Consider the following 26,702-nt stretch of genomic DNA (forward strand, 5'->3'; position numbering starts at 1 on the left):
GCCCCCGCCACAATCATTTCTGTAGCAATTGATGAGCTCAACCGTGTGGCAATTAGATTTGATTAAAATGGTCAAGCTCTCTGCGTCTGTGACCTGTAGTATTTGTTGAATGGCGTAGCTTCTTCAGTGCATGGATTTGCCTCCCAACAGATTCCTCGGACCAACAGTGCCTTTGCCCTCCCCTGGTCCCCCCAGCAGTGACGGTGCCCTTGTTTTCATACCGTCTAAGATTGCACCTCTTGGAGTGCAAAGGGTTGCTGTGGTCTCTTTTTCCCCACGGGCATCCCTTCTGCAGGGCATCACGTATGCACGATTTAGATGCTGGTGCAGGAGCTTGTGTGTGTGTGTGTGTGTGTGTGTGTGTGTGAGAGAGAGAGAGAGAGAGAGAGAGAGAGAGAGAGAGAGAGAGGGGGCGCTCTGCATGTGGGAATGTGTTTAAACCTAAGAAATATGAGTTGTGAAGAGCCCGTCTTCAAGCCAGAGCATCGACTGCCTTTTGAAACCTTCTAATTGATAGCCACACTTTACCATTTGATGTTGGTGTGACTCACAGGTGCTGCTAATAATGGCAGAGGCAGAGGCTGAGCGTGCCCCGCAGGCCTCACACCTCCATATTAGTTGGAACCACGCAGTATCATTGTTTTCCAAATGTCTAACTCAGTCTGGAGCTTGATGCCATTTAGATGCCAAACTGCGCTCATTTTTTTTCTATGCTTTTATCTCAGTGTCTTGACAAGCCACGCCAGGCTGCTGCAGCAGGTATCAGTAACAACTTATTATTTCCTAACATGAATCAAGATTTTTCACTTAGAGGGGATTTTTGCAGAAGCAAGGAGATGGGTGATTTTTGTCGTGTTATCTTGTGTTTCTGTGACAATCACCTGCATCCTCTCACCTATGTGTGTGTGTGTGTGTGTGTGTGTTGTCATGGCATTGTCAGCAGCTAGCTGCAATTTCCAGATGCTCGTCTTGAGGATAGTTGCGAGAGCCTGCTGTTTGTGGAAGTGGAAGAGTGCACCGAGGGTTCACAGAACTCCAGGGCTGGAAGGGACTGGGGGACAACTAGTAGCAATTCTAAGCGAGGCCCTGGGGCAACTGTTCCCAGAGCCAGAGCTGCTCCTCATGTCTGAGGGGGTCTGGGTGAATGGAATTTAAATCATAGCAGCACTGACCTACCCTGTGCACAAACCCAGAACTACGGAAGGACTGTGGACATGTTCAAAATGCCTCTGAGGGAATAACATGTGGTTCTGTTGTCCTGGAGTGTGAGGGGCTTCCAAGCACTGGCCTGCATCACATCCTCATCTCATAATTCTGCTCTTGTACACAGTTACCTTCCTCACCGGCCACCCTGTCCCTTGTAATCTGGCCCACTGCCATGTTACACTGAAACACTCTCTGCAAGGACCCCGTACCTAATGAGCTCCCTGCCAACTATATCCCCTTGGCTGTAGCTAGGATGCTGATTCTAGAAACTCTTCCAGACCTTGGCTTCCATCCATTCCCTTCTGTGGTTCTTTTCCCATCCCTTAGAGGGCTGCTTCTCAGCCTACTTTCTGGGCTTTATTCAGGCAAGTTCTGCCCTTGGACTTGGCCCCCTCGTCAATGAGCTCAGCCATGCTCACATATGTAAACTATTCATCTCTACCTACCTAAAGTCCCAGTGCAGAATTCTGATTCCTCATTTCCAGTTGCCAGTGTAGAATGTCCCATGCTCCCATGAGCCTCACCAGTGCCATGACCTAACTGGTCATCTTCCTCCCAAGTCATCCTCGCTGGGATTCTGCTGCCTTTCCTTGTGTACCATCCTCCAGCCCAAACACGCATGACCAAACAGCTGGGAGTGGGGAGACCAGGAGAGCAGAGGTCATGGAAGACAAAGAGAGGGAGGGTTCCAAGTAGTAGTGGTGCTGCCAGAGGTCAAGCCAGGTGGGCCCCAAATAGTCCCAAGAGAAGTCCCAGGGAAGCAGGTGGGGCAGTGGAGGGGTCAGGCAGCACGTAGGGTGAGTGGCAGTATGGATGATTCTCTCAAGAAACTTGTCTTCATAGAGGAGAAGCAAGTTGGAGGATAGTGGTAAGAGGAAAGAGCTTGCTTGTTTTCTTTCCATGGTAGGGTTAGGTGTAAGGAGAGGGATATTTGGACCCATTCACGATCAGGGTTTCACTTGGCAAGTGATGAAAAGAATGGAATTAAGTAAACAGGAAAGGAAGTAAAGACAGGGGGCGGAGTCAGTGAGTTAAAAACACGAGGAGGCCCAGGAGAGGCCAGACCGCACTGCTGGATGGGATACTGAAGAGACCCCGGTGTTGGCAGGGTACTCAGTCCTTGGTGGCAGGTGGGCAGATGACATGAGGAACGAGGGGAGTGGCTCGTGGCCAGAGGTTGTAGCAGATTCTCATAAGGGGTGGAGGGAGGGTTGGGGAAGAGCAAGGTCTTTAGGGCTGAGCCAGGTTCCAGCAAGGGCAAGATGGTAGGATGTGTTCTGAGTAGGTAGAATCATGCCAGAAGGACTCGTGGGGATGTGGAGGAGCAGGGGAAGAAGTGGGATTTGGAGTCAAGGGAAAGAGGCATCAACTTAGCACCAGAAGACAATGGATCAAGTGCAAGGAATACATTGCAGAGTGTGAGACAGGGTGGGTAGCAGGCCCCACTCTTGCCAAAAGAATTACTCCCAACTCTTTCGTTTGTGCTGAGGTTTTGTTGGAGCCAACCATCTCCTGGCCTGTGGGAGAATATGTGTCTCACAGGCCCTGGAAGGAGTCAGCTTGTGCTACTGACAGCCCTGCTGATATTTTACAGTGAGGCATTGCCCTTCCACTTGTCAAACCAGCTCTTCCAACAAAGGTGAATCAGTGACTTCTGAGACCTGTCTCGCGTAGCTTTTCAAAGAACCGTGGTTCTCAAACCCACTTACCCCAATAGGATCACCTGCTGTCCTTTTAATGCATACTTAATGCTTTGGGCTCCAAACTAATTATACCACAATCTCCAGGGATAGGACCTCTAGAGTCTGTGCAATCCATTTTCTTAAAAGCTCCCTTAGTCATCCTAATGTGTGAAGAACTTCGAACTTAGATCTTTGTTACTGCTCTGTGATCCCCCAGTGCCAGTCCCTGGTGGCAGGTGTCACAGGAACGCAGCTCCTCGAGCCCCACCCTTGACCTGCCTGCTGCATCAGGACCTTCCTGTCCATCAGAGCCACTTCCCCAGATGAGTTCTGTGAACAGTGAAGTCTGAGAATCAACCCTGCCTTACAACAACCCTGATGCCCAGACACTACCTCCAGGGAGTCTGGTGTTGTTGACCTGGACTGTGATCTGGGAATCGGGAGTTTTCAAAGCTCCTCTGGTGTTTTCAATATTCAGCAGTTTCGGATGTCTTCCTTAGAGCTACCAGCAAAGAGTCGGGAGAGGCGCCTGGTGCATTCTCATTCAACTGGACCCATCCACCCCATCTTTGTTTAATGATTTCTGACCTTTTATTTAACTTAGCAATGAACTATGTTTGCTTCTCATTTAGGGGAAAAACTGCCTGTCATAAACTTGTGGCAGGAACATCATTTCTCCTTATCTTCAAAGATGCTTCTGGGAGGCTTGGTAACTGTTTAGACAGGAAATACTGCACAACCTATGGCCCATTACAGAAGGACTGGTTCATTTGTTAGAGAAAAAAAAATGTTGTCTATTTTTGGTATAGGTCCAAGGTTACAGAACACCAACCACTCCTGATAAAGTTGAGGAGAGCATCCTTCCTGATTAGCCATTTCTTTCGTCTTTTCTAAGACTTTGTATGAAATGATGCTTACAGGAGCCCATGGCTTTCCTTAAGCCAGCTGATTGCACAAGCCAAACAATGGTAATGAGTTTGCTGAAATGCTGGATTACTGCCGTTATGGGAATTAACATCTAACAAGTGTTACTTTAGACTTGAGTTTCCAAAGAATAAGCTAAAAAGTAAATTTTAAAAAGAGAGAGAAAGAGCAAGAGAACAAGCTTGACAAGTGTTTTAAGAATTTATTATGCTTTCTGGGTTTGTTTGAAAGGGAAATTTTTTTAAGCATCTCATTTAGACCACATGTAACTCAGATGTTTAAGTAGTCAAATTGCCCATTTTCATGTGGGTGGTTAAATATCATGGAAAACAGAAAGTTATTACTGTTGAAGACTTTCCCCAACTTTTGTTTCTTCCTTCAGACACATAAACATGGGAATTGCTTTCCCATCACTTTAAGAATTACTCAAACTAAATTTGTGCCAAAACAAAAGTACTGATTTCCAGGCTTTTATAAAGAAAAGTGTATCGATAGGCTTTTAGAATTATACAGACTTCAGAAAGAACAAATTTAAAATCCATTAGATTTGACATAATCTCCAAAAAAGATGGACATTCAGGTTTTTGTTTTTTAATTAAACAATGAATACTTCAGTGGATGTACTACCCTTTGAATTCCTCAAGATTGTATTCTTTTCAGGAAGCCAAAACAAACTATCAGGGCTTGAAAAATTGAGTGTCTTCTCCATGTTCTCTGAGTAGAAATGGCCCATGGAATACTGTCCTCCACTCTTAAGCTTCAAATATATTCAGTTAACATTTTATTTTTCTTTTTGGTACTGGGGAATGATCCCAGAAGCGCTTTACCACTGAATCACACCCCCAGCTCTTTTTATTTTTTATTCTGAGACAGGGTCTTGCTGAGTTCTGGCGTTTTGCTAAGTTGCTGAGGCTGACCTCAAACTTGTGATCCTCCTGCCTCCGCCTCTCTAGTTACTAGGATTACAAGTGTGCACTACCACACCTAGCACATTTTCCTTTCTTGAGGGTTCAAGCTGACACGTGTTCCAGATTCCACCTCCTAGCTGACTAGCACTGCTTCCTAAGCATTAGGTCACTTACTGCTGAAATCCACTGGGCAATGTCATGCGTACTCCCAGTAGGGAGAGGACAGGAAATGGTCTTTCCTTAATTGCACTAGAGTTTTCAGAGCTCTTTGACAATGACTGCCTTTCAAAGCAGGTGTTTTACATTAGAGAGAATTCTTCTCATTCCCAGTCTTGAAACCTGTGGCATTGCCTGAGAACCAGCCATATGGAGTGAGGTCAAATTTGCACTTTAGTTGGAACTTAAAGTATTATAGAAAAATCCAATTATTCAACTTGTGCAGATAGATGGTTCTGACTAGAATTCATGCCTTGTACATTATGACCTTGTGGATCAGTGGTGAATTTTAAAATATCATAAAATAGGGTCAATTTAATTCCAAGTCCTCCACTTGAATGTGCAGTGTCTAATACACCACATGGCTGAACACTTAATGTTGAATGACGAAAATGACATCTTTGTGGAGTGATGAGAGGGTGCATTAGGTTTGATCACCCCACTGATTGGCAAGCACACACAATGTTTTACTACTATGGTGTGGGATCCCCAGTATTTGAAATGGAAGGCAACACCATCACATGCTGGTCAGATCACCTCCCGGGGCTCCACATAGAGTACAGGCACTGACTCCAGCTGCTGCCAAGCAGACTTTCTCCATGTTTCCTGGCCCCCCTCCCCATAGTTAATATCTTTCTTAATACTTATTTTATTAATTATTTATTTATTTTTATGTGGTGCCAAGGGTCAAACCCAGTGCCTCACACATGCTAGGCAAGTGCTCTGCCATTGAGCTCCAGCCCCAGCCCCTGAGGTTAACATCATAAAGTCATTTCTTCTTACTCTGGTTGACTGACCAACTTTTCTTTTGAGTCAACACAAGGGGCCTTCATGAGCACCCACATCCTGTTTCAGTGGCACCTTGAGTGAGCTTTCCAAGAGGCAAATAGCAAGCTCTGGCCTTGAAACATCAGGCCCCACATTTGTTCCAGCCTTCTTTGGCTTCACGGCCTCCCATCCCCGGCCTCTCTGTGCATCTGTGGCTCCTCTCACTGCAATCATCCCTTCCGGTAAACTCCTGTGCATCCCTCAAGAGCCGAATTTGACTTCATCTTCTCAGTCTTCCTTGAGCTGTCCTGAGTTTGGCTCACTCCTGTCCTGCCTCCCTCCACGTGTCTCATGTAGTAATGGGGAGAACTTGACTCCCTTCGTGGAAAAGGGCTGGAAACCTCGTCTTCCTCTCCATCTCTGAGAGGTCTTTTCTCAGTGCTTATTACACCCTGTAACTCCCCTTTTCCCTTCAAACCCATCAGAACGTTATCACTTAACGTGTTAGTTTGACTCTGAGTTCACTAATTTAATAGTAGCAGGGATGTGTATATCCCAACACTTTACTCACTGGAGAGCTCCATGATTTTCAATATTTATATGGAGACCAAAATATAACAGCTAGGTCACAGACACAACTTAAGGTTTTGAAGCCCATTTTGAAGTTTAGGGTTTTTTTTTTTTCTTTTTTTCTAACATCAAATGCCACGCTCCAAGAAAGACTGCTGTTATCAAATTGAGTGGCAGGATCTGCAAATATTAAGTTTAAAGAAAGGCCACGTTATACAGAGCCACGTATTATCTTAAAATAACTGTATTATGAACATTAAAACATGTAGCTTTCCTTTCCGGTGTGATTGCTTTGTTTGATCAAATTGAAAGTCAGGTTTCCTATTTGGGCTTTATGCCTTATTTCCTTAGACTAAATGAAATTGTTCCATTATAGCAAATAGAAGCTTGATAATGGTTTGATTTGAGTTTAATTGGAATGCTGTTTCTCAGAATACTTCTAACATTCCGGTCACACATTCAATATTGTGTTTTCCAATACAGAGTATGAGCAAGGGCCAGGTGGGTTATGACCCTTAGAGGCCTTGAGCAGTTGGAATCTCAGGGGACTTTCAAACCAAGGCCTGGTGGGAGAAAGAAAGGGTGCTGTTCTCCTGCTCCCAGCTGACAGGAAAGATGTAGCTCATCACAGTCCCCATAGAAACAAAACCCTGGGAGAAATGGCCCCCTGGGGTTTGGTGTCAACTCCTCTTGGAACAGGAGTGCAGTCTGGAGATTGATCAGCAAGTAATGCTTAGCATTGCCTCTTGCTTGCTCCTAAAGTGGACTACATCAGGGCACCAAATTCTCTTCTTTTTTCTTCTTAAGGCTTCCTCACAGCAATGAGGCAGGAAGTGACCCGGGCTCACAAAGGCTGGGCACTGGACACCGTGACCATCCACAACGACGTTCTGCGGCAGACCAAGGAGGAGATCACAACACCCCCTGCGGTAGGTGCTGCAGGGACAATTCTGGGGCCAGGGATGAAAGTTCAAGTCCAGCTTAAGACTGCCCTTGAGTGCCGCATGAAGTCCATTTGCTCTGCAGCCAGGGCTGTTTCCATTGTAACCAGGAGGCCCCGACGCCAAAACCTCCTCCATCTGCTGGAGTGGAAGGTTAATGACAAGGTCTAGTGAGCCCTGGAACTCCCCGGGTGGCTTTTCTTTATAATTAAGGTTCTGTTTTGTGTTTGCTTAAAAGGGTTTTCTAGGGGCTGGGGCTGGGGCTCAGTGGCAGAGGACTTGCCTAGCATCTGTTGAGGCACTGGGTTCCATCCTTAGCACCAAATAAAAATAAACAAACAAAATAAAGGCATGCTGTCCATCTACAAAAAAACCCCACAAAATTTAAATAAAATTTCTAGACCTTTCCAGCTATTGCTAGGGCTGCTCATAGAACACCCCCCCCCGGGGGGGGGGGGCAGAGTAGTGCTGAGGGCAGTAGAGACCAACTGGATTAGCAGGGTAGATTCAGTTCCAGCAGTGTCCCCTTATCTTTGGGATCTGGTGGCAAGACGCCTGGCTGGGGAAGGAGTAGGTGCTCATCTGAGATAAGCAGACGCTGCCCAGCGCCACCACTCAGACACTGCTCTGCTCAATTAGCTTAAGCAAGCTCTTGGGCCTTTTAGAGCCTTGACTTCTTAATCTGTAAAATGAGCGTGATGGTTCAACCTCACTGAGAGAAGTTGTGGGAATTTAAATGTGACCCTGCCGGCTTGGTGCCGGAGGCCCCCACCCCCATAGAGACTCAATAAATGTTATTTCCCTTTCTCTGGTTTTCATTTCCACATTTGTCCAATAAGGGGACTGGATCAGATGATTCCGACTTCTAAGTATTTGGCCATTTAATAACAAGAATCATCTTTTTCTCCAGTTTCCAATAACATGTTCTTTATTTCTGACTGCGACCTCACCCCCAAACACCTCGGACCTCTACATTTCCACCAACCTCTCTTCAAGGTAATTAGGTTCTTTCTATCACATGCCTCAGAAGATTCTTCCAGCTTTGACCCATTCATTTCTGCTTTTGCAGGTCTTTGTTACAGCGGAACCCCTGCTTTCTGGTATCAAAATCTGTCTTAGTTTGCCAAGGCTGTCACAATAACATATCACAAACCAGGTGACATAAAACAACAGAAATCTATTCCCTCACAGTTTAGAAAGCCAGAAACCTGAAATCAACGTGTTGGTCATATTGGCTTTTTCTAGAAGAAGGCTCTGAGGGAGAATCTCTCTCCATGCTCTCTCCAAGCTTCTGGTGGCTGGTTGGACAGCCTTGGTATTGGTTGGTTAGTAGATGCATCCTGCCAATCCCTGGCTCCAGTGTCACAGACCTTCTTCCCTTCTTCCCTTCTTCCCTTCTTCTAAGAGAAGATAGGATTTAAGACCTGCCGTAACCCATTATTTCCTTATCTAAACTAATTATATCTGCAAAATATGTATTCTGATCCAAATAATATAATGCAATCCAAATAATTGCATTCTGAGGTGGTAGATGGATGTGAATTTTGGGGTGACACTCTTTCATCTGTCACACCTTCTAACTATGACTTTATAAGGTCCTGAGATTGAAAGAACCTTAGAGTGGGATACAGTTTACTATAGGCTGGTTTCTACACTGCCCATGTAGATGATTATCAACTGTTAAGTTACCAGTGGTAATCACATAGCCTGGTTTTCTGTGACTGCCCATGATTTTGTGGTGTTTCTTTTTTCTTTCTTCTTTTTTTTTTTTTTTTTTTTTGTGTGTGTGTGTGTGGTTCAAAAAATACGTTTCTGACCCACATGAGGGGATTCCAGAAAACACTTCACGACTAATCTCTTGGTACTTCATTATAATCCATATTTGCTTCTCAGTACCCCATCTTCACTGGTAATGAAAAAATGGTCACCATCTTCTACATAAATGTACATTATGAGCTTGCATGTTTATTGGAGGTCCCTGTGGTTCCTTCCCAGTCTTTCTTTTTCTCTTTCTCTCTTTATTTTTAGTGAATATATGTTCTGTGGCTCCCTGCTGCCTGCAGGTTAAAGTTCAGACTCTTCATCTTAGCATGGAGCCTCTTCCCTGGCCAAGCCCTGACTCACAACCATTGACCCTTCTGTTGAACAGAACGCTGGGGCTTCTCCACCCATCCTGCCTTTCTTTGTAGCATTGTCCCAGCCTGGAATGCCTGTCCTCTCTCCTCTGCCTTTGCAAGCGGTGCCCACCCTTCAGGGCCCATTTCAAGGCCATCCCTTCTACAAAGACTTCGGTAACCTTTCACATCAGAAGTCCCTGCACTTGCTCTCAGAACTTTTCATCAGGCAGCTCCAGTAACAAATATGTGCAGGTCATTTCAGGTCTTTTCCAACAACAACAACAACTTCCTTTATGTATGTGTCTAGTCTTCCCGTTTTAATAGTGAGAACCACGAGGGCAGGTCTAGGTGTGGGAGGGACACTGGGGAGGATGATCACGGTCTCCCACCTGGCCCCTTCACGGCCCCTGTCTGTACCACGCCCGGCCTCTTGGGGCACTGTGATTGTCCGCTAGCCAGCCCTGGCTGCGCAATCTCCCTTCATCCTTGAAGATGAGGTTGAGCCTTGGGTTGGCTTGACCAGCCCAGCTGAGATCCCAAGTGACACCAGCTCCAGATCATGTTCCCTGCTCCCACCTTACAACAACTTAAATAGGACCTTTTGGAGACTTAGCTCCTTGTACAGGCCATTTGGCTTTTCAGTTGCCAGGCGACCGCCCTCCACCAACACCGGCCCCACAGCTGGCACCCCAGTTACCAGTAACAGGAATACTCCCACAGTGCCAGCCTCATCATATGCCGCAGAGGAAAATTGGGCCCAGTATTTCACTAATAGGATGTGCCCAGTGGTGCTTTCTTCATCTGGCAGCTTTTTAAGACTGGTGTATATTTTCTTTCCAAACTGATGACGTTTATTACACTAATGGATGCCCATCTTGCAGCACCTAGTTTAAAAAAAAAATCGATTCCCTTATGCTTGACTCTTGCAGGAAGGTGTATATATTTATGGGCTCTACATGGACGGAGCATCCTGGGACAGACGGAATGGGAAGCTCACAGAATCCACCCCCAAGGTGCTCTTCATGCAGCTGCCGGTGCTCCACATCTTTGCTATTAACTCCACGGCTCCCAAGGACCCCAAGCTGTACGTGTGTCCTATTTACAAGAAACCGAAGCGAACGGACTTGACCTTCATCACTGTGGTGTATTTGCGTACTCTGCTGTCCCCAGATCACTGGATCCTGAGAGGAGTGGCCCTTTTGTGCGACATCAAATAAGTTGGTTTCCCACCTGCAGAGGGCACCAGGAACCGTGTGGAGGAAGGGACCGTGCTAATTGAGAGAGTTGGCCATGTGTGTCTTTCCTCCCTGATAACTGCTTGATTCCTCTCTCTCTCAATTAAAAAGTCCACGTTCTTCCATTGCTTGGGTTTCTTCTCATATCAATATTCAAAAAGTGGATTCTGAATTCATGCTTTTTTATTCCAGAAATCAAAGTCATTATAATTACTTTTTAAAGATAAAATCCTATCTTCGTGTTAGAATGCTTTGGAAGGTTTGAATTTTAAAAACCCAAGACGAAGTGTTAATATCTTATATCCTAAAAGGAACCTAGTAGATGAAAACTTTTCCCTACAGTAAAAACCATTTTTCCTCAGATGAAACTGACCTCTGTCTGGATTTGTGCTTGTGCTCTGGGCTCACCCTTCTTCCGTGCTTGTTAAGTGGACCCAGGAGGGTCCCAGAGGTGCCCTTCCGTAGTACAGCTGGGTGGTATGAAATGGAAAATGGAAAACCCACTGGGATAGCTGCTCGTGTCATTTATTTTAATTTTACTTACTATTGTTTTATTTTATTTTATTTTTTTAGTGCTCTTCAAGCTCAGGGAACTTTGACTCTGTAGTTCTCCCTCCCCACCCCAATTCTGCAGGAGATAATGAAACACATTTCTAGGCAGCAAATGGAGAAGGAAAAACAAACTCCATCAAATGAAATTAGGTTACATGCTGAAAGTCTTTAAAAAGTGAAGCTATTTCTTACTCTGTAGTTAGTCTGAAACTCAGTATGAACCTTTATTTCCTGCTAAAGGAAATTGTCAATTGAACAAAACAGATGGGGTCCTATATTGAATGCTCATGCCGCTTCAGAATACTGAAAAGTGTCTCTACAGGTCTTCTCATCTGGAATCCTTTTTTGCCTGCCTCCAGCTAAAGTCACCAGCTCCATTCCCTGTGTTCTTCTGAAGGAGGGGAGTGTCCCAAGTTGCCTTGCTCTCTCTCTCATCCTCTGTCATCTTGATCACAGATGTGGATGGTAAACACAATGTCTGGCAATAGCCCCTGTGAGATGTCCAGGGAAGACCCTGAAGGAAGTTCCACCATAGTCTACTAGTTTCCAAACAGTAGAAAATGCAGATTGTAACAGTGGGCCCTAGTATGCTCCTGAAATTGATATAATGTCAACACCATAGAATTTTTTTAAAACTATGACAGTTTAAAAAATAAAGTAGCCAAGCCCCTGCACCAAGTGTTTCAGTACTTCCCATGGCCAGTACATACACACACTAAAGCAAAGGCGGCACTCTTGAACAGAGACTAGAATTTGGAAGCACTTGCCAATCTGAGTGGGCACAAGGAAAGTCCAGCACCCTGACATTATAGTAAACCAACCTTCAGGTTCTAAAATAAAACAGGTTTTATTCATATTCCTCGCCCAGTTGCTAAAACAATTGAAAGCAAATGCATAGTCTGCACTATGATAGGTTTTTTAGAGAATCACTGTTAGGTTCAATGTTTTCTAGTAACTTGGGGAAGGATTGGGGAAAGAGATGAAAAAGATGTGAATCTAGCAGAGGTCCTTGATCAGACTGCTGAAGGTCACACAAGTATCATTTCCTGAGAGCTCTGCTGTGGCTGATGATTTTGCTTTGAGTCAACATGGAGGGAAGAGGGAGAGAGAGAAAGAGGGGAAGGAGATGGGCAATGAGGCCCAGCCAGGATGAGCACCTGGCAGTGCCTCAAAATGGTCTTCTTTATGGTGGCTACTTCTCAGCTACCCCTAGTTTTGCTGAGAACTGGCTGGGACCCAATTCTGCTTTCTTTCTCTAGGCCTAGTTAATGGTTTCCTTAGACATTTGGAGCCATTGAACTTCCATAAACACCATAACCATGTTCTCTGCAAAATTGTTGCTCTTTTACTAATTACATAATTTGCCACACTTGAGCAAGGGAGACCTGGTGAGCATAAAAGAGCAAAGGACAGAGGACGAGATGGGTAAGCCAATTGAAACCGGGAGAAAGGCAGAATGATTTTTCCTCCTTGGAATCAGTCCACATCTTCTCATTGTGTTCTCAGCAAAATGAGCAGTGAGATTTATACCTTTGTTGATTTAAAATGTTATTTTAGTTTGGACTTTATGTAAAAATAAGACAGGAAGAAAAGTGTCTAGAGATGTAGCTTCTAAAAGGGATGGATCTTGTGGGTGACGTTGCATGAATAAGCCACACTCTCTGCCATCAGAGACCTTGGGTGAAACAGGGCCATCAGTGAAGTTCATAGGATTAGACAAGGAAACTCAAAGTTGGGGGATGAAGACAAGGTAGCATTTCAGTTGGGTCTTTATCTTTTCATAGATGTTATTAAGACAGTTGGTGTATGCTCTAAGGAAGGGAACGGCATGGGAGAGAGAGACAAGAATAGAAAGATAGGAAACTACAAAAGTCAGACGGAGCCTTCAGTGAGTTTCTGTCATCTGGAATGTCCACTCCACAGCCCTCTATGAGCTGGCCTAAAATTAAAGTTCTGCTCTGTTGCCCACCCTGTCACTCAACTTGCTTAATTGCTTCTGCCTCGAACTATTTGATGTTTCCTGAATATTGCATGCACCATCACCCTGGTGATATTGCCTTGTCAAAGAAAATCCCCTTGTGTGAAGCAAATGGTCCCTTTGTGCATAGCAGAAAGCAGTGTACAATGGTACAACCATTTTGGAAAACAGTTGGGCAGTTTCTTAACAGAAAACCATATAGCTACCATATGACCTTAACATTTCATTATTAGCTATTTACCCAGGAGAAATAAAATTCCTGCAAAAGTTTATGTACAAAATGTTTACAGAAGCTTTCTTTGAAATAGCCAAGAGCCAACAACCGGAAACAATCCAAATGTCCATCAACAGGTGAATGGATAAACAGATGTGGTATATCCTCACATAAGAATATTACTCAACGATAAAAAGGAACATGGACACGTGAATAAGTTGCAGAATCATTATGCTGAGAGAAGCCAGACTCCTCCCCAAGAAAAGCCAGGATGTGTGATCCACTATTTTATGCTTCAGTTGTACCTCAATAAAGCTGTAAGGAAAGCTTCTCCCATCTCACCTTCCTTCACTTTCTTTGAGGATTTCCATGACCCCCTACTCCTTTTCTAGGCAGAAGACAAACTGCAACTGAAGTTAGCAATTTTAATTCTAGGACATCTATCTCCCCACTCTATAGCAAGCTTCTGGAAAACAGAATCTGTCTTTCGAGCACCCAGTAAGTAGTGACAGCATGGAGGAAAGCATGAATAGCAGGCAACCCAGTTGGGACATGGGCAAAGGATGGGGAAGGAGGGAATGTCAGGCGGGAGGCGTGTTGGTAGGGTCTAGAATACCACAGACCATGGGGAGCCATTGGTGGTTCTGGGATGCTGAAGAAATGAAAGTGAATAGGTCAACCAGGTGGCTATTCTAGACCAGGCAAGGATGACTGGGGGATGGAACCAGAGAGCTGAGAGAATAGAAGAAGAGCAGGTTATTTGATAGATGGTATGGGGGGTAAAATTTGAGGATTCAGTTAAAATGAATAACAGTCAGAAAAAGGCTAAAGATATAGCCATCTATAGCCTGGAGAGTCAAGTGGAACATTTCTTTTGCCATTAAAACTTGAGGGAAAGATCTGTTTACCAGCCAAGTGCTTATAAATAGCTGCCAAGGTCTCTGAAGAGGAGTTCAAGGTCTGTGAGCTCCCTGTTGCTCCCAGTGCTATCAGTAATAACGTGTGGTGGGCACATGCTGGGCACTGGTCTAAACCCCTGGTGGGAACGACTCCATGTCCTCCTTATGCCAACCCTCTGGTCAGTACTGATGTCATCATCCCCACTTCCCAGACTGAGACACTGAGGCACAGAGAAGCTAAACGACTTCTCCAGGTTTTCAAGCTAGTGAGTAACAGAGCTGGGATCTGAACTCAGGCTGGGTGGGCCCCATCGGGGCTCTGACGTGCTCTGCCAGACAGTACTGGGTTTTTATCACCCGAGTCCCCATGGCATGGACCTCTAAAATGCATAATGGTGCACAGAAATAGTACATCTATGTTTCTATGATTTGTTAATTTGAGCAGCTTTCATTATATGAGCAGCTTTTATGATATAAATGGAAAGGCTAATGGACATAGAGGAGAGACTATATGGCAATTATTAGTATTTGTACGGTGTTGAAACAAAGGTATGTTTAAAATCCAGGGACTTTGAAGAGAATTAGTGGGTTCATTTTAACTTTTTTTTCCTGGGTTTTCTGGAATATTCTAGACTAGCAAGTCTGTGTAACTGGAAAGAGTGGGACTGGAGAAATTAACTCTAAATTCCAAGTGAAAAGACATGAGTCTAGTCCTGGGACACAGGCCTTAGCCAAGCTGTTTCCTTGCCCACATACAAAAGAAGAAATAATTAAAAATGCATTTTAAAGAACATAATTCAGCACGAGATGAAAGTGCTCAAACCTGTGAAAGAATAATCCACTATCCTAAATGAAAAAAAAAAAAGACAGATTTAGGAGCTATGGAGACCCTTTTAATTTTAAAAGGTCAAAAAGCCACTTGCAGATGAAGTAACAGTGACTTTATCCTAGGTGTTTAATTGAATCTTCAATGGCTTGCTTCATAAAGGTTTTTTAAAACCATTAATAATTAGACTAATCAGAAACAGTTGAAAGGTACAGCAGCTGACGGGATGCCACACTGCAACACTCTCGGTAAAGGACTTGCAGCTTGAGTCTGGGAATGTGCACCAATGTGGATGAGCCCACCAAGGGCTCCCAGGGCTTTTTAGACACTGGCCTGTGTGCCTTTTTTATATTTGATAAAAATTGTCCAGTCATCAAAAACCCTGAAAGTCTTGCTTCCTCTGGCTCTTCCAGGTCTAGGTTCTCTGGAAACAGGCGGAACCCAGGAATGAGTGCAGGTTCCTGGAAAGAGCTCTTGGGCCCAGCTCTGTGGGGAGCGGAGGAGGCAGGACAGGGTAGAGGGAGCAGCCAGGGTGGCAGGGGTGGGGGGAGAGAGCACTGTCACATGGGATAGATGCCCATGGGAGTGAGCATTGGCATTGGCTGCCCCGCACTGGGGCTGGGGGACCCGGCAGCTGGAAGCCAATCAATGACAGCCACTCTCTCTGCAGCTGGGGACAGCCTGGAACCTGCTGAGGATCTAGCAGTGCTCAGCAGCCATGGTTCAGATATTCCCCTCCACACTCCTCTCCTCCTTTCTTCTCCTTCTCTTTCCCTGTCGGTTTAAAAAAAAAAAAAAAAACCATGAATGTGTTTTCTCTTGTTTCCTCTTCATACCCTCCTTGGAGATCTTTACAACTTAGTCGGAGTATTTCTGACCTCTGCGCACAGACTGCGTATCCCTGAAGTGCAGAGAGCTTTCCAGAATGTCTGAAGTGTGGAAAGAGGCCTGAGGCACAGGTGATTTCTATCACTTCTGAGAGGCTGGGGAAGAGGAGGAAGCCCCTGGACTGAGCAGGGAGACTAGAGAGAGGTTGAAAAGACCCTGAAACACAAACACAACTGAAATCTGAAAACCTCCCTTCTTAATTGCTATTTTTCACAGAACCATAAATTCCCTAAGAATCTGTGAAGGATAGAGCTATCTTTTGCCTTAGAAATATTACCTTTGTACTTTCAGTACATGGAAAGAAAGCAAAAGCTCACTAACACCATCGCTGCTACCTTCTAGCTCCTGGCTTTGACTGCAAAAGGGACTCCGGAGCCTTTGAACACTCAAATCTTGATAGACGTATAGCCTTCTGAGATGAATATAAACTTTGAGGTAAAGCTGGCAAAATGAGGATGTTCTTAGCGTACCCTGAATTGATGCTCTTCCTTATAAAAGCTGTTGGTTTGCAGACGATTACCCTAACCCATTCCATTCTACCCCAAAGCAGCCAGGGAATGTGGGGCTCACAGTTGGTCCCCTCTCTCCAGGGCTTGCAAGATCAGCCTGCTTGGAAACCTGGCAAGTGGCAGGGTAACAGAGTTACAGTTGTTTCTTTATAAGCAGTTTTAATTGAACAGGTGTCCTCAGGCGGCTGGGAAATGCCTCCTCACTTTGCACATGGTGCGCTGGCTCCTCTCATTCTTCCGAGGATGAGATTGATTAATTATTCTCTATTTCCAGGCAAAATCCTCATTTGACCTGATGAAAATATTCAATGCAAGCATCTCTAATTTCCTGGCATCTTCACGGCTTCTTGGAGATGGTGATTATGAATGTGGGGGCTCATTTCCAGTCTCCCAGCTGAGGAATCCATGGGTCTCTCTGTCACGGGAACCCCAATCTCTTCTGACATGTGACTGGGGTTTTCAACCTGCGTCTGAGGGATAAGGACATCTGTCATTTGTGGTTTCAATATATGCCTTCCTGATTATGCAAGCCCTCCCTTTTCTATTGTTCCTCTTCTATTGTCCCCAGTAAAGGACATCCGGTGTCCCATCATGATAAAACCTGAAAGAGAACTTGGCAAACAAATAGAAAATGTTCTTCTGTCCCTCTCCCTGCCCATCTACCCCTCTCTCTCCTTCCTTCCCTCCCTCCCCCTCTTGGCTTTTCCCCTCTCCACCCCCCCCCACACTCTCTCTCCCTCCCTCTCCTTATCTCTCCCTTTCTCTCCCCAGAGCTGAAAACTAGCTGTTTGGCATTTAGCTAGACTACAACCAGAAGCTTTGTCTATTATGTGTCATCCCCTCTCCTGGGAAAGCAGTCACTTTTAGTTTTTTTCCACGTTTATGGAATTTTTTTTTTTTTTTTTTTTACAGAATAGACTTGCTCTTTCTGCCTGGTCTGTTTTCTCCGAAAGCCGGCGCCAGTCTCGGCTGCCAGCAGCAGCTGTGGCACTCCCTGGTGGGTTCCAGATCCCGAGATCCCCTCAGGTCCCTCCTCTACTGGGGGAACCATGGGCCTTGGGACAGCTAGCAATGAGCAAGTATGTTTTCTTGCTGGGCTACGGGGCCACCAGCTCTGCTCTGAGTCTCCTGGGGGGGTGGGACTGGCAAAGAAAAAGGTCCTGTTCCACTCCCCATTTGCTCATTTGATTCTCCCCAGGAGCGACAACAGGGGAGAGTCGGTGGTCCCCAGCTCCACGGGGCTTTTCTCTCAAGGCTGGCCTTCTCCATTCTCCTCCTAGCTCCAGAGGAGGGACATGCTCTCAGGGAAAGCAGAGGGCATGGGTGGTAGGGACCAGATGCCGCCAAGTCTTTCTCAACAGCCTTGGAACATCCAATGTTGCAAGGTGGCACCACCAAACCTACAAGCCACGTGTCCCCCTCAATGAAGTATGTGAGCATTTCCCTCTTTGGGGGAAAGGTCTGGGCCCCTTTAACACTTAGAGTAGGCTTCACCCCCCCACCATCTTTCTGGGAAATGAACTTGACTGACACACAATGAGCAGCATTGCTCAGTCAGCCCTGGGGAGCTCAGGCCACTACCCACTCCATTCTCATCATCCACCCCGTGATGTAGATGTCTCTAGGTCAATTTATGTATTAATTTGTCACTTGGTGCAAAATATTTAGCACTGCGATAAAAAACAAATAAGCCAATCCTATGAGGAATTGATTTTCCCTTCCACATCTGTTCATGAAGACATAAATCTAAAGTTTTGCTACTTTAAAAGCTTCCAATGCAAATATAATCTAAAATTGCTAGGCTTTGAAGTTGGGCTTTTCTGTCAAAAGGATGTTTATAGACCTGATCCCTGGAGCCTAGCCACTCATCTTCTGCCTCTGGGCTCCAAAGACATCGATCACCTCCTGAGGTCCGCTCCAATTCACTGTTACCAAATGTGATAGTGTCGTGTGTGTCTTGCACAACATAAACTCTGTACCGATCCTTAGGAGAGACGTAAGAGTGGCCAAGGCACGGGCCCTACCCTCAGGCATGTAGTATAGCAGAGCACATCAGCTCTGCACACAGATGACCATGTAAGTCAGAAAGTGGTCACTGCCCTAAAGGTGAGGTGCTATGGGAGCACAAGTAGGCAGACTTAACTTTTCTTAAGGAAGATCTTTGGAGAAAGTAGCATTTAGGCTGAGCCATGAAAGATGGGTGGGGTTTGCCCCAAATAAGAGATAAGAACAACCTAGGAGGAGGAACAGCAGGTTAAATTTAAACCATGACAGAGTTCTGTTTGACTGAAGTTCAGGACATAGGAGGGTGACCACTGGGAAGAAGGCTACAGATGTGTGACAGTGGAGGACATTGTGGGTTCGACCATGAAGATTTCCCTAGGTCAGCTCTAGATAGCAATCGGTAGTTTTAGAGCTCTTTTGCAGGTATTACCCCATTGGATTTCACAATAGTTCTGCAAGTAGGCAATAGTGGGGGTATTATATAGATGAAAAAAAAGTGAGACTCAGAAAGTTAAGGTGATCTGCCTTGGGGACAAAGGCAAATAGCAGAAGATCCAGGATGAGCACTCAGTTCTCCCAGCACCCTGACCAGGGCTTTGCCCCTAAGCCATGATGTTGTAGGGAGCCTGCAAGAGAGTTTGCTCCTTAGAAACTTCTGGTACAGTGTGTGTGCATTTCTTGTCTGTGGGTTTGCCTTCAGTTTGAATCGCTGAGTTTTCTTGTGTAAAGACATCACGTGGTGGTCACCCCTGGATATTCTGGCAGAGGTCAGTGGGTTCCTGCTAGAGAGACTTAGGGAACATTTCCTTTCCAGACGTCAGAGCTGCGGGTCTTGGATATGGCATCAAAGGTGACCTTGGCAAAGCTGGCACAGGTGTAACTGTCATCAAGACCTGCCAGCAGTAGCAGCTTGCTGGGCAATGGCCAGAGGGTCAGGCATGAGGTACATTGGCACGGAGCTTTACCATGTGTCACCATGCATGGGTCCATGTAGAACTTTCTGCGTTTGTCCTTCACTAGTCCAGCCTCACCAGAGTAATGGAGAGAAAGGCAAGACTGTTGTCCTGCAGATGGCCCTGGGTACCTTCTTGGGCCATTCATCACCACGAGTCCCCAGTGTGACAACGAACTTGAACCTGGTCTCCTAGCCAGCTCAGTCTGCTTTTGCACAGTAAGATCTTCAGAACCTTGACTCAGGAAATTGTCAATGATCTCAAATTCCTTGGTGGGCAGGGAGAATAGGTGGATCTTCTGGAGCTAGATCTTCAGGCCCTGACCTGGCGACCCGGTTCTGGATTGGGAAGTCATTCCTCACCCTAGATTTGCCTCCCCTGGCTCTGGGGCTTCCGCCTTGGTGTTGAACACAGCCAAGATCCCAGTCACAGCCGTGTGATAAAGCTTCCCCCTGGTCTCATGGCCTCAGTAGCACCAGCTTCTGCTGACTTCTCCTAGAGGTGTTTGCATCACAAACACAAAACTGCCATGTTTGGAATTCCTTCTGTGAGTCCCCTCCCCTGAGGAACCTCCCCTGAAAGCTCTAGATGGTGGGGGATGGACATCTGAGCCATTAGGTGCTGCTAAGCTTTTCATCAGCTTTGTTTGCCATCTCGTTTGGCAAATGAGCCAGAAAGCAGAGCATCGTTGGGTACATGGGGGGGGGGGGGGTGAGGATTTTTAGAACAGAGAAGGAAGGGACTCTTGAGCTGAGGTCCTTGCACAATGACCCTACTGAGCAGAGCCACACATCCACTTGAGACCAGGTCTAGAAAGTAACAGGGAAGACCTGAGCTGTCTTCTGGCCACAGGCCAGCCTCAAATCCTGATGCACTACCCAAGTCAAACAGGACTAACAGAAATGAAGGAAGATGGGAATGGAGACTTATGGGCTGTGATCCTGTGAAATTGTCCAAGACATCTGCCAGTCCAGTCCTAGAGGACCTCAGCTAATGCCAGCGGGATGACCCAGGCGTGATGACCACTGAACTCACACTCAGGAACTCAAGGCGTGGTGGTGGTGCCACTGGCTGAGAGGAGGTGGCCCAGACACCTTCCAGGCTTTTGTTTTGCTTTTGTTTTATTTAGGAAAAGGGAGGCCGTGGGTTATCAAATACATTTTAGAGGGGATTTGTCCTGGGGAGGCAATTTGTCCTGGTTGTCCTGGTTGCCTGAGACCAGGAGGCTCAGAGATCAGAGTCAGCTTGTTGCCAGGGGTTCTGCCTGCCCTGGGAGTCTCCTTTCTGTGACCTGAGGGACCGTGACAAAGTTTTACAGTGACCTTTACTCAGCCTTAAAGGTCATCCTTGGTTCCTGAAAAGTGGCGACAGTCTCTCCAACCCTGGTGCTAGAGATATTATTTTCAGAGAAAATTCCAGTGTCCCCATGGGCCCTGTTTCCTCTCCAGGCTGGTCTGAGGGACACTCACTACAAGCAGGGAAACTGCGGGTGGGCCAGTTAACGCACGTTGGTCTGAAGAAACATTTTATTTTAGACTCAGGTTGACGTTGGTTTCGTTTCTCATTTTGGTCACAGTGGGTTTCTCAGCCATGACGGAGGTGCTGAAAGGCTACAATGAGAAGGCCCCATGTGACACCTCTTTTTCATTTGATTTCCGAATGTGTGAGATTTGGCACATTTTCTCTTACCCATAAGAGCTCTAATTCTGCGAAGGGGCAGTACAGGCTGTTGTAACCACCCCCTTCTCAGCTCCCCACCTTCTTTCCAGAGAAAAAGGCAAACAGGTGGGGAACACTGGGGGTGGAGAAAGAGAGGGGCTAGGTGGACAGGAACCAGTGAGTCTGCTCTCTACTCCCAGGCCCCACAATAACAGAGACCTCAAATCCCCTTTCTGATGCTGTGGTCCATGGACAAAGGTAAGGGGGCAGGGAGGAGGAGACAGAGTGGGGAGCCCATTCTCTACACAGAGGGACTTCAGAAGCCCCCCACCTGGACTATCTAGCCTCGCCCATAGGTAGGCTCAGAGGTAAATGCCAGTTGTGTTTGTCAAAGTAGGCAAACCACAGTGACAAACATCCTTCAAATCTCAGTGACTTAACACTCTCTGATCCAATGTGGGTCTCTAGGAGGCTCTGCTCCACACAGCCATTCAGGGACCCAGGCTCCTTCTGTCTTGTGGCTCCAATGTCCTCTCCACTGAGGGAAATGGAGTGAGAGTACAGAGCTGGGAAGGTTCATGGGCCAGGCCTGGAGGTGGCTACATTACTTCCCTCCACACTCAATATTAGGGAAGACTGGGAAATGTGACCTCGATGTTTTAATGGATCTAGTTGAATCCCTCCAAAAAGATCACCTTGAAGTCCTAACTTCCAGAATGTCAGACCGTGATCTGATTTGGAAATAGGATCTTTACAGAGATAATCAAGTCAAAGTGAGGTCTTTAGGATGGGCCCTAATCTAAGATGATTGGTATTCTTATTTGAAGGGCTATTTGGGCACAGAGAGACATGCACAGAGGAGCAAGAACATGAAGATGCAGGAAGAATGCTATCCACAAACCAAGGAATGCCCGGGGCTACTAGAAACTAGGAGAGAGACCTGGAGCAGATTCTCCCTTACAGTTCTAGAAGGAACCAGCGCTGCCAACACCTGATGGCAGACCTCTATCCTCCAGAATGTTCAATGTCTCTTGTAAAGCCACTCCGTTTTTGATATTTGTTACAGCTGCCCCAGGAAACTAAACTATGTTGTGTGCCCAGATTTGCAGAGCTTGCAGCCAGCTCTGCTGTACGTTCTTGTCTAAAGGGAGAAAAGAGAACATTCTCAGGGTAACCTACCATCCTCCCTGATGGATGCTTTCTGGCTCAGTGACTGGGGCCAAGTCCCTCTCCCCTGACCCATCCTCTATTGGACTTCCCCTCACCTTTTCCCCACTCCTGACACTAATCCTCCTGGGAGAGAATAAGGGAACCCTGCTTGCTGCCGGCTGGGGTCCTCCTGTGGAGGAGGGAGAGGAGCTCTACTGTTCCCGCTTCACTTTTTCCTCTCTTTTAGTCCAGAGCTGCTCAAACCCTGCCAGCATTTTCCTAAGGGACCTTAAGCAAATCCCCAGATGCCTCTGGAACTCAGTGTCCCTCCCTGTAAAGTGGGTGTGATCCCATTGACCTTTCTCAACAGAGGAGTCCGTGAGAAAATGATGCTGTGACACTTTGGAAATACAGTGTGCTGCATCCACCCAGGAGAGCAATAATCACTGTAGCTCAAGAGGCAGTAAATCTTTCCCGATGACTGCCCGGAGCTGGACGGGACCCAGCACCTGCTGAGCTCAGCTGGCTCTGTGAATGGGGAGAACAAGAGGGGTACGGCGCCTTGCTGGAGAAGGGCCCTTGGTCTGGCAGGCCTCCTCCCCTGTAGACCTACAGGATCTGGCAGTGATCACCTGGGTGGGAAATGGGTACTGTGCCAGGGAGCCTGGGCATCAGCCTTGCAGAGACTTGGCACAGCTGGTGCACCCACAGCGAGGAAGACAGAGGGTAGCACAGTAGTGCTAAGGCTGCCACTTACTGAAATGAACTTGTGCCCAGTTCTGGGCAGGGGCTTTCTGATTGGCAAACCCTCCTGTGAGGCAGTCAGCGTGGGCCATGGAGTCCGTGGATAGGGTCAGGTGGGTCTCCATCCTGCCTCTTGTGGGCTCTCTCGGGCCATCATGGGCTCATTTCCTAACTGCTCTGGTCCTCAGCATCCTCACTTGTCAAATCGGAACAAAAATGACCCCATTTGACAATCCAGTGTCACTCCCAGGAGCTCTGGGTCAGGTGGCAGAGGGCAAGGATCATTCTTCTCTGAGGAGAGAAGCAGGAGGCAGAGGGGTGGAGCCCTCGCCTGCAGGGACATCCTCCTGGGATACACTCTGTCCGCAGAAGCTGCAGCAGCCAAGCTGTCCTGCAGAGACTGGATTCCTGGGCAGCAGCTGCCATCTCTACCTTCTCCCAGCAGCTGAACTTCACTGTATCTGGTGGTAACTGGGGTGAAGGGTGCTGGCGAGCATTAAATGAAATAACACAATACACTAGTTAGGTTTTCTTCGCTGTGACCAAAATGCCTGACCAGAACAACTTAGAGGAGGAAAAATTTACTTTGAACTCACAGTTTCAGAGGTTCAATCCATGGCTGACCAACTCCATTGCTCTGGGCTCAAGGTAGGGCAGAGCAACATGGCAGAAGGGCATAATGGAGGAAAGCCAGGAATCGGGGAGATGCAAGTGGGGAGAGATTCCAGGGGAACCAGGTATAATTCCCAAGGGCATACCCCCAGAGATCTGCTTTCCCAATCCATGCCCCAATAATAAATCCTTTCAAATTATTAATCCATCAAATGGATGAATCCACTGATTGTTACAGATCTCATAATCTGATCGTTTCTCCTCCTACATTAACACATGAACGTTGGGGAATACCTCATATCCAAACCATAGCATGCACAGTCAGAGTGGGTCAGAGTTGGGGTTCAAAAAGTAGTAGCTATTGTTTTCATTTTTGTTAACACAGTTTAGCAAATGGTATGGTCTTGATGACAGTTACGCCTGTGCCAGCTTTGCCAAGGCCACCTTTGATGCCATATCCAAGACCCGCAGCTCTGACGTCTGGAAAGGAAATGTTCCCGAAGACTCCCTATCAGGAACACACCGATCTCTGCCAGAATATCCAGGGGTGACCACCATGTGATGTCTTTATACAAGAAAATTCAGTGAATTCAACCTGAAAGCAAACCCACAGACAAGAAATGCACACACTTTGTACAGGAAGTTTCTAGGAAGTCTTGCAAAGCTCCTCGGACAGTGCCTGGCATGAGCAAGTGCTGGGTAGATGTTGGCCCTTGTTCATCTTCCCATCGTATGGAGTGTGAGACAGACTTAGCAGATGTTAAGGTGGAACAGTAAGGAACTGAACTGAACTTGAACCCGAGACCCCAGACTGTAAGATCTGTGTGTAGGTCTGTTTGTAAACGTGTTGACACTAGGCTACAAGATGATTCTTTCCTTATCTTCTCATTCAGAAGAGGGATGTGATGTTAAATCTGGGGAAGTAAATGCAGCTTGGGAAGAAGCCTGAGCTACGTGGGCAAGAGACACCTGTCTTTTCTGGCAATTCCTTCTCCTCTCCTCTGCCCCCTCTCTTTTCTCCTCTGTTTCTCCTGCCTCCTCCCAAGCAAGAGGTCTGTCCTGCTGATTGGCCAGGTCTTGCTGCTGAGGACAGGAAGAGTGGATGGCCTCTTCTCAGGCCTGTCTCCCCAGAGATAGGGCCTAGAGCACCCTCTCCTGAGGGGTGCACATCAGTTGCTCCTGTTCCTATTTCTGAAGGCCATCTGAAAACCAGCTTGTCTTCATGGAACTGAAGGGACCCCACCTGGGGCGCCTGGAGAAGTCTTGGGCATGAGGATAAGAGGCAGGACCTAGAGCTCTGGGCTGTACAGGAAGGAGCCACTGAAGAGGAGCTCCTGAGACAGGACGGCAGAGGGGAAGCCTCTGGGCTGCCTCTGGGCTGCCCAAAGATCCAGCTGCTCCCAATGAGCTTCCGTCTATACCAGCTCTGGGGACTGGTGGGCCTGGACAAATGCCAGGTCTGCTCATTGTTCATCCCTGAGCCTCAGTCCTCTCATCATGAAATGGGCCTAACAACGCTGGCCCTTGGTAGTGGTGAGGGCCCGCCCACCAAGCACTCAGCCACACCTGGAGGCTCCAGAAGCAGTGGCTTTTGTTCTCATTTGTAGCGTTATTGTTATCGGTGATATAGTTTAGCAAATGAATACCTTACAAATCTGTTCTTGGTGGGGGACATGCTCTCCTCTGCTCTAAGGGACCTGAGCACCTTGAAAACACTCTGGGGAAAGAACAGTCCAGGGCATGCTCTGCCCTCTTTCCCAGCCCAGGCTTCTCCCATACATTTGTTTTTTCCTCCCATACATTTTTGAGCACCTCTGGTGCGCTGGGAACTCATCAGACACTTGTATTGACACGTTTCAATTGCAACTAACATTGATTGATCACCTGCTGGGTGCCAAGGCTGGTGCTGATACAGAATATCTAGAGATGAACAAGAAAATGACCCTTCCCTCAAGAAGGTCAGCCTGATGAGGACAGGGACAGAATGTGGAAAGAGCTTCAACCCATTCCATTTATTTGAAACAAGAATCAAAGAGCACCTACTATGTTCCAAGCACCGTGCTGGGTGCTGTGGGTAGAGATGAGGCCCTGCCCTCAAGGGGCTCAGTGTCCACAGGGAAACAGAGAGGTTAACCAGCATCGTGAGCACTTCATAAGGCTCTCATCATTTCATAATTCCATAGCATCCTCACGGTAGTTATTCAAGGAGCTGGGCTTCTAAGAAATGGGGAGGAGGAGGTGTCATGGAAAGCTTCTAAGTGGGGTCACCCTTCCACTGAGGTTCTGAGTATGGGCAGATATTGGGGAATCCTGGAGGAGAGCCATGTTTAAGGGAGACTTCCAGAGCTCTTCCAGAGCTCTTGCTGCTGACAGACTGTTGAGGGGCGAGGGTGAAGAAAAGTCTGGAGAGTGGGCCATTGGAGCTGGGTCTTGAAGCATGAGGAGGAGCCCAGACAGGAGAGGTAGGAGAGATGAGCTGGGGCAAATCCAGGCAGGCTTCTTAGATGCTAATGAGTTTGGAGGACTTGATCCTAGGAAATGGGGCCATGGATGATGGTTTTAGGGACAAGGTCAGATAATAGCTAATCTGCTAGGAAAATGGGTGAGGAGGGATGGAGAGCAGTGACACTGTTATTAAATAAATAAATAAATAAATCTGACTTTGAACCTACTCCCACTTACCTTATAAGCTGGGGAGAGAAATCCTCCCAAATGTCCAGTGCATAACTTTCCAACAGCCACAGGGTATAGCCATGGATGCAACAGGGCAGGGCACCTGCTATCATTTATCATCTCCAGAGACAGGGCCACCAGGAAGTGCACTTATTAGGGAAAAACCTGTGCTGTGCTGAAATATAATATCCTGCCCCCCATCCCTCCAGAGCTGTGGTCGAGGGAAAAGGAGCCAGGTAGTTTCCAGGATGGTACATGCTGAGAGAGAAGCAGCATCTGGGCAAACTCAGAGGCTCTTGGACCCAGATGTTAAAAGGAGAGACCAGCCCCTCTATGCCTAGATGCCCTCACACAGCCTCTGTCTTCAGCTGGGCACTCCCAGAAGCTTTTATTTGGAGGGTGACCCCAGGATGCTCTAGCCCCCTGCTGATGGACAGTGAGACAGACCAGGAAGGAAGGCTACACCAGGGGGTTC

General features: G+C 46.9%; 1 protein-coding gene across 1 annotated transcript in view; it reads left to right on the forward strand.

Moving 5' to 3' along the window:
* DNAH8 (dynein axonemal heavy chain 8) overlaps window positions 1-10,549 on the forward strand; it is a gene marked incomplete at its 3' end in the record, with an annotated part of 273,605 nt that extends 263,056 nt beyond the window's left edge. The window contains exons 88-89 of the mRNA XM_081294489.1: window positions 7,082-7,203; window positions 10,262-10,549. Coding sequence (XP_081150615.1) covers window positions 7,082-7,203; window positions 10,262-10,549 — 410 coding nt within the window. The remainder of the gene's footprint in view (window positions 1-7,081; window positions 7,204-10,261) is intronic.
* Between the last annotated feature and the right edge of the window lie 16,153 nt (window positions 10,550-26,702).

Source organism: Spermophilus citellus (genome assembly GCF_964194105.1).
Source record: "Spermophilus citellus genome assembly, chromosome: 5".
In the NCBI taxonomy this organism is placed as follows: domain Eukaryota; kingdom Metazoa; phylum Chordata; class Mammalia; order Rodentia; family Sciuridae; genus Spermophilus; species Spermophilus citellus.